Source organism: Haliotis rubra, unplaced genomic scaffold (genome assembly GCF_003918875.1).
Source record: "Haliotis rubra isolate DU_JTF1 unplaced genomic scaffold, ASM391887v1 Scf7, whole genome shotgun sequence".
Classification (NCBI taxonomy): domain Eukaryota; kingdom Metazoa; phylum Mollusca; class Gastropoda; order Lepetellida; family Haliotidae; genus Haliotis; species Haliotis rubra.
The window spans coordinates 1,709,095-1,721,357 of record NW_025767412.1 but is presented as its reverse complement, the minus strand read 5'-3'; the positions used below and the strand labels follow the sequence as shown (position 1 = coordinate 1,721,357).

Below are 12,263 nucleotides of genomic sequence, written 5' to 3'. Positions count from 1 at the left end.
TTCCCCGTAGATGTGATGACGATGTCAACTGTACATGTCTTACAGCAGATATGTTTTGGTGTCTCCCGTAGATGTGATGACGATGTCAACTGTACAGGTCTTACAGCAGATATGCCCCAGGGGAGATTCACTTTTAGAAGAGGTCCTCAGGTCTCAGTTTCCATGTTTGGCTTGTTCCCCATCAACCAACTGATGATTAGTGACAACACTGATTCGCGGTATTTTCAGAAATTGGAATTCTCCAAATGCAGTTGTGTAACTTTTCGGTCGATTGTCAACGTAAATCACGGGACATACTGACGTTCACCAGGTAATGAACGACACCTGTGCTGTGGTGGCAGAGCTAATCTTGGCGAGGTCACCCCCACTGTCAAAGTTGCAATAACAGCAAATATATGTTTATTCATCTGATAAATGTTTTATCGTACAGAATTCTTTGACAAGACCTTTGTCTTGTAACAGCCGACGGAATGACATGCCCTGAAAGAGGGTTGGTGTAACAACTCACTTCACTATATCAATCTTGGGTCTGACCAGTCGCAGGTCCAGGCAGCTGCGGTGACGACACTCGATGATTGAATACAGCCTTGGGGTATCTGTTCCAAATGTACAACAAAGACTGGACCAACTAAACCAGCGCTACCACCTGGTCCTGTTCCAGTTGTAGCTCTCGTTCCGTCAGACCCAGGCATGTTCTTTCAAGGGAGAATGTAGCCAGAAATGGCAGTGCAGTAGTAATATACTATCTCAAAAGGTCAGTTAAAACACATCCAAAACATGGCACATCTGTATTTGGCGAACTAAATACATACCTGAACATTGTTTTCCTCGAAACTTTCCACACGTTTCCGAGTGCATTGATATATTCAGTTAAAAGGTAGGGAATATCGGGGTGATATAATGCGAGAACCAAGCTATATGATTTGTTTGTTTGTTGTTTAACGCAACACTCAGCAATATTCCAACTATACGGCACCGGTCTGTAAATAATCGAGTCTGGATCAGACAATCCAGTGATCAACAGCATGAGCATCGGTCTACGCAATTGGGAACCGATGACATGTGTCAAGTCAAGTCAGCGAGCCTGACCACCCATGATCTAACGAGAAGCATGGGTTGCTGAAGACCAGTATGATTTAGAAAATGATTATTCCATTACGAACGTGTTATGAATTTCGTGCAAACAGGTCAATTTCGTGCAAACAGGTCAATTTCGTGCAAGCATGATAAGTACGTAAACATGATCGGGATAGAAAGCTTCACAAACATATTCTCAATATCATTAAGAAAATTGGAGATGAGCTTCGCAGAGCTACATGTTAGAGTGAGTGGACAGACGGCTGCACAGATGCAACATGCATTCATGAAGTCCACGTGTTGTCCCAGGACTGACGGACCGTCAAATTACTGTTTATGAGTCTCGGTTTACTTTGGATTTCCCCGACAGGCGCAACAGAACGTTGAGTATACGGAATGAATTGGTTGTTTGGTTGTTGTTTAACACCGCACTCAGCATTTTCAGGCTATATGGCGGCGGGCCAGACAATGCAGTGATCAACAGCATGATACGATGACATGTGTCAACCAAGTCAGCGAGCCTGACCACCCGATCCCGTTAGTCGCCTCTTACGACAAGCATGGGTAGCTGAAGACCTTTTCTCACCCGGACCTTCACGTGAACTTGTTCATGCCGTTAACGTTGGATATTATTTCTAACATGAATAATTTTGTAGACATAATACAGAAACACACCAATGTTATGGACAACCCATAGCACATAAACATAGTTTAAAGCAAGAACCATACATATTCATATTGTTCTCTGACAAGTTCTCTGTATTTCAGAGCCAAGGCAGAGCGTAGTCACTATCACTGCATATAATATTTTGAATAAATCAGGGTATGTTGTGCAACAAGTCTGTAACAACCATTTAAAGATGTGATAACGTCTTTGTAGAGTGTTAGTATTTGTTCTCAATCGACACACTGTCAACTGTCTGAGTGAGTGAGTGAGTGAGTGAGTGAGTGAGTGAATGAGTGGGTGTGGATGTGAGTTTGGTGTGGAAGGGGAGGCCAGGGTGATGCTGTATACGTCGTCAACCACTTTGAGTGAGTGTGAGTGAGTTTAGTTTTACGCCGCACTCAGCAATATTCCCGCTATGTAGCGGCGGTCTGTAAATAATCAAGTCTAGACCAGACAATCCAGTGATCAACATCATGACCATCGATCTGCGCAATTGGGAACCGATGACATTTGTCAACCAAGTCAGCGAGCCTGACCACCCGATCCCGTTAGTCGCCTCTTACGACAAGCAGGGGTTACTGAAGATCAATATTCTAACCCGGATCATCACGGGTAGTCAACCACGTTTGTGAAGGAACATCTACGCACAAAGAATCGCTGCGCCTCGACGACCGCGCTACATAGGCGTCATCCATCTCTGACTTGTGATCAAAAGGGTTTTTGGTAGAATGTCGAAACTAAAAAGAGGACACTGACAATGTTGTGGATAGGGTGATGGAACGTGACCCTTTAGCATTATTTTCAGTTGCGACAACAGCATTACAACCAAAGGTAGTCAACCAAGTATATTCAACAAAGTCCATGCATGCCAACATTACTAAAGTGTATCTGCTAATGAAGAAAGTCTCGGGAAACTTTTCATTATATTTTATGATTATAATTAAGGAACCGTTTTTTGCTGTAAAATATGTTCATCTAGATGTTAGTCGATCCTAAAGATATACATTTTAGGCAGGTCCACATGAACATCGTCTACAGGAGTCTCATTCTCAGTCAGGTCCAAGGATTGTACAGACTGTGTAAATACACAAAATTAACCGTCATAAAATTGAAACCACTACAGATCAAACAACGACGCAGGCTTGAAAACGGTATAAGTATCTATACCGAATTCGTCGCTGTTGTACAATAACGAAGTTGGTCATCCATAAAGACTTGTCATTCCTATTACTACCAGAATGCCTCTCAAACAGTTCACAAAATCTTTTTCAATCAATTCAAAATCCCGTCCTGGGTTTGAAACGACTTTGTAAAATAATACAGAACGAAAGATTATCTTTAGGTGTTTTTATTCCCTGGTTTTCGTAACGATCAGCCACGATTTTCTTAAATGAAAACTTAATGTAACTGTTTTGTATTTATTCAACTCCGAGTTCACAGTTCACATTGTGGAACAATCAATGATTGACTGTTCTCGCAATTCTGTCGCAAAAAAAGGAAATATTTTGACTCGGGTATTTTGTCCTTTAGTTTAGCCTAAAAGGGGGAATTGTTTTTAAGAACATAATGTTTATACGCCTTTATATTGAAATGACCCTTGAAAACAATATGATGAACCTTTTTCTTAATTTGGATACTAACGCTTATTACCAACTGACTGATATTTTACGTGGGCATCAAAGTGAAACCATTTGCTAAACTATCAGTGATCGTACATTTGTAAAGATACCTCGCAAAATATTCCCTGTCTATACAGCAAATGGAGACATCAATCGGAGCTCAGTGGGCACAAATCAATCAAAATTTGACTAAACGCGAGGTTATTGGCGTTACACACAGATATTCTGAAGGAATCTAACTTCAGGTTCCATATGAGAAAATCCTGGCATTGAAATGACAGATCCCGTCGTCTTTATTGTCACGAATTCTTAAAATGGGTACTTCTTCCTCTACTATTATTCTTCAACATGTACTGTAATGACGATAACATCCACAGACAGGTAGTCAGTTTTAACAGTGAATCGCAGAAAAGTGGGAAACGATTTTTTTTCATTTTGGAAATTTGAACAACCGATATTTTTTTGACGATTGAAATTGAAATCTCCCCATATGGACATATAATGTCGATCAATTTCCATTTGCAATGAGCATGAACATAAACTTATGTTGGATGAATACATGAACATTAAGATTTATGATAAATATTCTACAAACAAATTATTTTCAAAATTTAATAATTTGACTGAAAATGTATTGTAATGCTGTTCTTGCATTTGGCGCAATTCATAAGAAAGTCAAGGAGTCAAAATGAAAAATTACACAAATCAGAGTTTATTCAAAACATAAAGAGACACACAATGAGTCAGGGGACACGCCATCACACGTCACCAGCAGGAATCCTGTTCCATAAGTCCAAGAGAGTCGGTTCCTGTCGGTTCCTGTCTGTTCGCTGGAGGTCGTGCACGCTGTCTCAGTTGACGATCAAGATGATCCCAGAGATGTTGGATGGGGTTCATGTTTGGAGAACGCCCTGGCCAAGGCAATACGTTGACGTTAACGTTAACGTTGTGCAGGTACCCTCGGAGGCCTTGCGTTGTCGTTCTGCAAAAAGACTCATCATGGCTGTTGTCGAATAAAGGTCAGAACAAAAGGTCTCAACACTTCTTCCCTGTATAGCTGGACATTCAGATGTCCTCGGATGATAACCAGTCTTGTTGTTTTCTGACCACAAATGTCGCCCCATACCATGACGCCTTCTCCATCGAACGAATGAACGTATTTTGGCACCATCGACGTGCAGTTCGTGCCCATTGCAGTTTGTGTTGACGGTGTAGACGTGTCAAGGCCATTCCACGGAAGGGGCGGTAGGCTCGTATACCAGCCATACCAAATGGTCGAAGGACTTTGTCTGATAATTAAATGTCACAATGAAAGACAAGATTGGCACTTTCTCCAAGACGACGAGCCGAACAATATCTTTCTTACAACATAATTTCAGGACATCCAGCAGTATGTGTGGAACGAGTTATTTTTGTCTTAAAACGGTATGGATGATCGGTGGTTCGATCCCCTGGCAACGTCATTCAAAAAGAAGTCGAACATGGTACTTGTTGTTAGCCAGCCTGGCATTTGGTGTCTAGGGGATACAACATTTACTGGTCGGTATAGTATGTTTGTCTTGGTTACAGCATTGCGGTAAGGGGGCTACGAGTTAAGTCCGACATAGTAAACATGCAGCCACACACACGTGCATGCACATCGTTCTATAAGTGCACTTCACGTAATGATGACACACTGCCTGTATATATTGTGTCGAAGTGCCTTTATCGTGCTTGTAATATCCTTGTTTGATAACCACTTAATTAAAGGAACATTGCAAAATTATAGGCGCCTTCACATTTCACATTTGTCGTTTTGTAATAATTTGGGGGATGTTTTCAGTGCGTCATCATAACGTGAGGTGTAGGAGGGATTGCTCAGCTGGAACACTGATTCTTACTATACGAAACCTGTTTTCAATGACACACTAAACCTTCAAAACTTAATAGATATTCATAAGCACGCATTTACCTGAAATTAATATCACACCTAGTCGTTTGGAGTTAACGCGGCTCGTGACGGTAATTGATACGGTAGGTGTCTTCCTGTTAGGGTCTGGCTCAGTTTGAAACAAGTACTAAGCGTGTAATGGGCGATCACGTCGAGCATAATTGGGGCAAGCTTGCAATACAATATTTCCAGTACAGCGTTGTGCAGTTGTCGTGAGGCATAGTGAAACCTTGACACAGTGGTGAACTGTGAACTCTCTCTCTCTCTCTCTCTCTCTCTCTCTCTCTCTCCTTTTCACTTTGTTGGGTGTGACGCTGTCCCGGATTTCATCACTGGCTTGCTGTAATCCACTCAGTCGATCTATAGATCTATATTCTATGTCCTCAATATAAATATTTACAGATCCTATCCATGGATATTTCATGACAAACCAATAAACATAATCAAGGTTGATTTGGAAGTCAAACTGCATCCATAGCCCCTTATTAGACTACTAGGCCACTTATGTCCCTTTATCCAACAGCGAGAGCGAGAAATCAAGTCTCCGCTTACATTTTATTCATTAGATTTTCATTTCAAAGCATACAAAGTCCAAAAAACCTTGAACACACTCCTGACCGCGGGATCATAATCAGTTACAATAACAAAATCAATTTTCACACTTCATCCGACATTCCCAATCTTTATATGGAATCTGGAAGTTACAGACACGTTTTCTATTCACGATGGAACAAAAGAAGTGACAGGATATGCTAAAGACATCATTTATCGAGGTTTCAATGTCCTCCCCTCTTCAGATGCCACATCCATCTTGGCCTTGCCCTCCACTTCCGCTTCCGTTTCCGGTAACGCCTCCTCTTCATAATGGGCCTCACGTGACCACAGACGCCCTTGAACTGGTCCGGCAATGATCCGCGATGGGCCTCTATGGACGTGATAGTCTGCTTGATGCACCACAGATATTTCATACACCTGTTAAGTAAATGAAGTTGAACACATGCCACTTGGTATGTAAAGGGAGAAATCCTTCAGTCAAATGTTATATGACAAACTATATGTCTTTATGTACTGTTAAAAGTCTCCGTGAAACTTTTAGATGCTCTCATGAGACTACCGATGTTTTCAAGCAGTGTGATATGAATGTCATTTGTGACGTTACCGAGTATGATTTGGTCTTTATGCAGCAACCAATACTTGTCGTAAGAGGAGACTAACGGGATCGGGTGGTCAGGCTCGCTGACATGGTTGACACATGTCATCGTACCCTAATTACTTAGATCGATGCTCATGCTGCTGATCACTGGATTGTCTGATCCAGACTTGACTATATACAGACCACCGCCATATTGTTCGGATATTGGTGAGTGCAGCGTTAAACAACCAACCAACTTTAGTCCAAGGACGAGCTATATATTATAAGTTCATCGAGACTCCTTGGAAAAGGTAGCAACCTGTACTCTACACTGGTTTTAGAACATCTAACAACAAAGGTTTCTTGGCATCAATTCCCCTTGAGGCCGGAGCTGAAGAAAGGGTCTACAATAATAGTTTATTGACGTAAAGGTCTTTTTAATACGTTATGCGTGGCAGGGAAATGTGCAGAAGCATTTGGGAAGAATAGAATTCCTTACGTTATAGTGAGCGAGTATGGTTTTACGCCGCCTTTAGCAATATGGAAGCAATATCATCGAGATATGTGTTACTGGTAATGGGTAATTGGTAATGAGTAATGGTAATGTGCAATTGATAATAGATAATAAGTAATAGGTAATGTCCAGTGGATAATGGGTAATGGCCAATGGGTAATGGCCAATCTATAATGGGGAATGGGGCATGACTAATGGCTTATGGATAATGAATAATGGGCAATAGCCAATGCATAATCGCCTGTGGGTAATGCACAATGGACAATGCACAATGGACAAAGCACAATGGACAAAGCACAATGGATATTGAATGATGAATAATTGGTAACGGGTAATATGTACTACTCACGGTGGATGCTGCGAGCCGCACCGCCGCCCAATACCCGACGCACACACTGGGCAGCAGCTACACGGCTTCATCACTATCTGACAGTGTCGTCGCCGCAGCTTGGGACACTTGACATTGGCGCAGGACTGGTGGCACAGTTTAGTTCTGGGATATCCCGAGGTGGCGCTGACCACGGCCAGAGTGACCACTGTCACAACGGCGAGGATTGTGTATCCCCTCATTGTGCGCTACTCTGAAGATAGGAATAGGACAGATATCTGTTATCTTGAAGATGATAATTTTATACTCTTTTTCATAGTCATGCATATTCATAAATCGATAGGTATAACTTCATATCGTGGACACGATATATTTAACGTGGCCATTCGGAGAGGTGGAAGTACGTTGTAACGACTAATAAACCTCAGTATTGACGCAGAAAAACTATGGGGATACTGAACGATGTGCGGTTGGAGCGGTTCGGTAACAGCAGCTGCGAAATTGATGGGGTCGCAAAAGTGTTAATGTTTGATTTACCAAAATACAACTCCACCATGCTAACGTCAAATTAAGTCCTCAACGTGATTTACCTTTTTAACATTTATTTATTACCCGTTGAAGATATCACTGTTTAATAAATCTACAATGTTATTATTACAATGACGTATGACATCATAATGGTTTACAGTTATGACGTCACAATGCTAATACCTCTGTCACAGTGGTATTAGACTGTAAATTATGTTGAAGAGTGATAAACAGAATACTAAACTCGCTTCCGTGAAATAACATTTTTATTAAACCCGTGAAAGATTTAGTATCAAACCCGCTTGATACCAACACGTTTGATACTAAATCATTAACTCGTTTAATAAAATTGGTATTACACGGAAGGTCGTTTAGTATCCTGTGTATATCACACGAAATGCGTGACATATTTCTGGTCTAATGTCATTTAATGTAAAACCTGAATTTTAATCGCGTGGCATTATAATCAGCTTTAACAAGGCATGAAAGCTGGTTACAATACATGTATTTGATTACACTGGTAAGTGTACATAACAAACCTGGTTGACAGTACCTAGTTCATCAATAGACAACGTGAAATTATGGAGACAGTGTTCACCTCATGCAGTGTTATTCATTGCCGGACAGTGTTGATATTGGTCAAATGTTATATGACAAACTATATGTCTTTGTGTACTGTTAAAAGTCTCCGTGAAACTTTTAGATGCTCTCATGAGACTACCGATGTTTTCAAGCAGTGTGATATGAATGTCATTTGTGACGTTACCGAGTATGATTTGGTCTTTATGCAGCAACCAATACTTGTCGTAAGAGGAGACTAACGGGATCGGGTGGTCAGGCTCGCTGACATGGTTGACACATGTCATCGTATCCTTATTTGCTTAGATCGATGCTCATGCTGCTGATCACTGGATTGTCTGATCCAGACTTGACTATATACAGACCACCGCCATATTGTTTGGATATTGGTGAGTGCAGCGTTAAACAACCAACCAACTTTAGTCCAAGGACGAGCGATATATCATAAGTTCATCGAGACTCCTTGGAAAAGGTAGCAACCTGTACTCTACACTGATTTTAGAACATCTAACAACAAAGGTTTCTTGGTATCAGTTCACCTTGAGGCTGAAGAAAGGGTCTACAATAATAGTTTATTGACGTACAGGTCTTTTTAATACGTTATGCGTGGCAGGGAAATATGCAGAAGCATTTGGGAAGAATAGAATTCCTTACCTTATAGTGAGCGAGTATGGTTTTACGCCGCTTTTAGCAATATGGAAGCAATATCATCGAGATATGTGTTACTGGTAATGGGTAACTGGTAATGAGTAATGGTAATGTGCAATGGATAATAGATAATAAGTAAAAGGTAATGGCCAGTGGATAATGGGTAATGGACAATGGGCAATGGCCAATCTATAATGGGGAATGGGGAATGACTAATGGCTTATGGATAATAAATAGCCAATGCGTAATCGCCTATGGGTAATGCACAATGGACAATGCACAATGGACAATGCACAATTGACAAAGCACAATGGATATTGAATGATGAATTATTGGTAACTGGTAATATGTACTACTCACGGTGGATGCTGCGAGCCGCACCGCCGCCCAATACCTGACGCACACACTGGGCAGCAGCCACACTGCTTCATCACTATCTGACAGTGTCGTCGCCGCAGCTTGGGACACTTGACATTGGCGCAGGACTGGTGGCACAGTTTAGTTCTGGGATATCCCGAGGTGGCGCTGACCACGGCCAGAGTGACCACTGTCACAACGGCGAGGATTGTGTATCCCTCATTGTGCGCTACTCTGAAGATAGGAATAGGACAGATATCTGTTATCTTGAAGATGATAATTTTATACTCTTTTCATAGTCATGCATATTCATAAATCGATAGGTATAACTTCATATCGTGGACACGATATATTTAACGTGGCCATTCGGAGAGGTGGAAGTACGTTGTAACGACTAATAAACCTCAGTATTGACGCAGAAAAACTATGGGGATACAGAACGATGTGCGGTTGGAGCGGTTCGGTAACAGCAGCTGCGAAATTGATGGGGTCGCAAAAGTGTTAATGTTTGATTTACCAAAATACAACTCCACCATGCTAACGTCAAATTAAGTCCTCAACGTGATTTACCTTTTTAACATTTATTTATTACCCGTTGAAGATATCACTGTTTAATAAATCTACAATGTTATTACACAATGACGTATGACATCATAATGGTTTACAGTTATGACGTCACAATGCTAATACCTCTGTCACAGTGGTATTAGACTGTAAATTATGTTGAAGAGTGATAAACAGAATACTAAACTCGCTTCCGTGAAATAACATTTTTATTAAACCCGTGAAAGATTTAGTATCAAACCCGCTTGATACCAACACGTTTGATACTAAATCATTAACTCGTTTAATAAAATTGGTATTACACGGAAGGTCGTTTAGTATCCTGTGTATATCACACGAAATGCGTGACATATTTCTGGTCTAATGTCATTTAATGTAAAACCTGAATTTTAATCGCGTGGCATTATAATCAGCTTTAACAAGGCATGAAAGCTGGTTACAATACATGTATTTGATTACACTGGTAAGTGTACATAACAAACCTGGTTGACAGTACCTAGTTCATCAATAGACAACGTGAAATTATGGAGACAGTGTTCACCTCATGCAGTGTTATTCATTGCCGGACAGTGTTGATATTGTGTTACATTATTTCTGCCAAGTTGTAGTCGAGAATTATGGTGTGATAGTTACTATATTTATGCTGGGAGTTAGATAGGCTATCTCCCATGATGATTACATTTTCCTTAGGACAAGCAGTTGGGTGAAGATCAGTTTTCACCTTTGATTCCCACCCTTGGCCTGTTTTGGGAGCTTGACCACTGCTGCAGCAAGGTGAATATTTTCATCATTGTCTTTGTGCTGTATTAACTGAATCTATGTTATATTGCTATTGTATTTGTACTGCCATAGCCGTTTCACTTTCACTATCACTATTGTATACTGCCTTTGCAATTCCCTTGTAGATATTTCTATTGATTTGTAAGGTCAATTTTAGAATACAATTGTTTCTCTCCTTTGCATACATGTTTCAGATTAACTTTTAATTTAGAAATCGACTTTAGAAACCTGAGTACAATTCCACATAGCCGTCTAAGCGCCACAACTGTCGTACACCAATGCAAAAATAGTACAGTTACGATCATTCCAGCACTAACGCCGTTTGTGGAATGGGGGTCCTTGATTACAGAGTGGTCACAGAATCAGTTTAGGAATTACAATCGTCCTATCGCTCAGATCGCTTCGTAGAATAGGGACTTGAGGCAATGCTGGTGACACGCTTACCTTACCTGATGACAATTTAAACTACGAATGTAATATTCAATGTTATGTAAATATGACATGGTGGCATTATCACAACAGAAAAGTAAAACCGTAACAAGAACTTACTGTATTGATTCCTCGGTAAAACACTTAGACTACATCTAGTACCAGTCGTCTTCGATTAAGGCCGCACTTGAACTGACTTAATAACACTTAATGCTTCTAACAACGCACTGTTAAGGTCGTGTGTCCTTCCTGTTTAACTACCTCACCTGTATTGAGCGGCTATGGTAACATGCGGCAGTCGTGTAACAATACGTTGCTCTTAACTATAAACGAATTAACACCTGTTGTGTTATTGATCAGAATTTTTCAATGCTTATTTTCGATAATTAGTTTCTGTTAACAATGTCTATCATAATAATCAATAACAGAAAGGAGAGTTGTATAGCTCAGAAGTCAATAGACGTGTATTATGACGGCGTATTTCATGATAACTATTATTGCAAAACTTGAATCTACTTAGTACTGTTTCAGTGAAGTTAATGCCTATGTGGAAGGTCATGAATACACGGACCATTGTACATCCAAGGACTGAGATTATTACATAATTACCTCTTACAATTTCTTTTTTTAATAAACCTGGTTTCCATTCAAAAATGGATAAAATTTTACAAATGAATCTTTTTAGGAAAATGAAAAAGCCTATGTTTTTACAAATTACAATTTTCTAACAGATGTATTTGGTTGTTCTGTTGGTCTTAGGCGAGGTTGTGTCCTAAGCCCTTTGCTATTTTCGTTTTTATTAACGAACTAGTGTCTGAGATTAACAGTGTTATGCACAACTGGTGTCCAGTTATTTCGAGATCTTATTGTAAAAGAAACCATTTTGATGTTTGCTGATGATGTGGTGTTTTTATCAGAGTCAGTGATTGGACCATAAAGGCATATTGATGCTTTAGAAACCTACGGCAGTACATGGGCCATAAATTCTAATCTTGATAAAGCTAAACTTATGGTTTTATTAAACAGGATCAAAAATGTCAAAATCTTCAAAGTGGACATGTAAATCAACTACGCTTGAAGTTGTTACTTCCTACCAGTATCTTGGCGAGTT

At 40.3% G+C, this 12,263-nt stretch overlaps 1 protein-coding gene across 2 annotated transcripts; it reads right to left on the bottom strand.

The window, feature by feature from the left end:
- Positions 1-5,834: 5,834 nt before the first annotated feature.
- LOC124258695 (perlustrin-like) lies at positions 5,835-11,426 on the bottom strand. Of its 2 annotated transcripts, none has more exons than XR_006893654.1 (3): positions 11,273-11,426; positions 9,383-9,613; positions 5,835-6,265 (listed from the first exon to the last, which is right to left on the bottom strand). XR_006893654.1 is itself a non-coding variant. In XM_046692767.1 (3 exons), exons 2-3 carry the CDS (start codon positions 7,507-7,509, stop codon positions 6,070-6,072), a joined length of 417 nt encoding a protein of 138 aa, XP_046548723.1. In that variant the 5' UTR covers positions 7,510-7,520; positions 11,273-11,426; the 3' UTR covers positions 5,835-6,069. The 2 variants fall into 2 exon arrangements, 1 of the variants encoding a protein (XP_046548723.1); XM_046692767.1 differs by lacking the exon at positions 9,383-9,613 and adding an exon at positions 7,289-7,520.
- Positions 11,427-12,263: the final 837 nt, after the last annotated feature.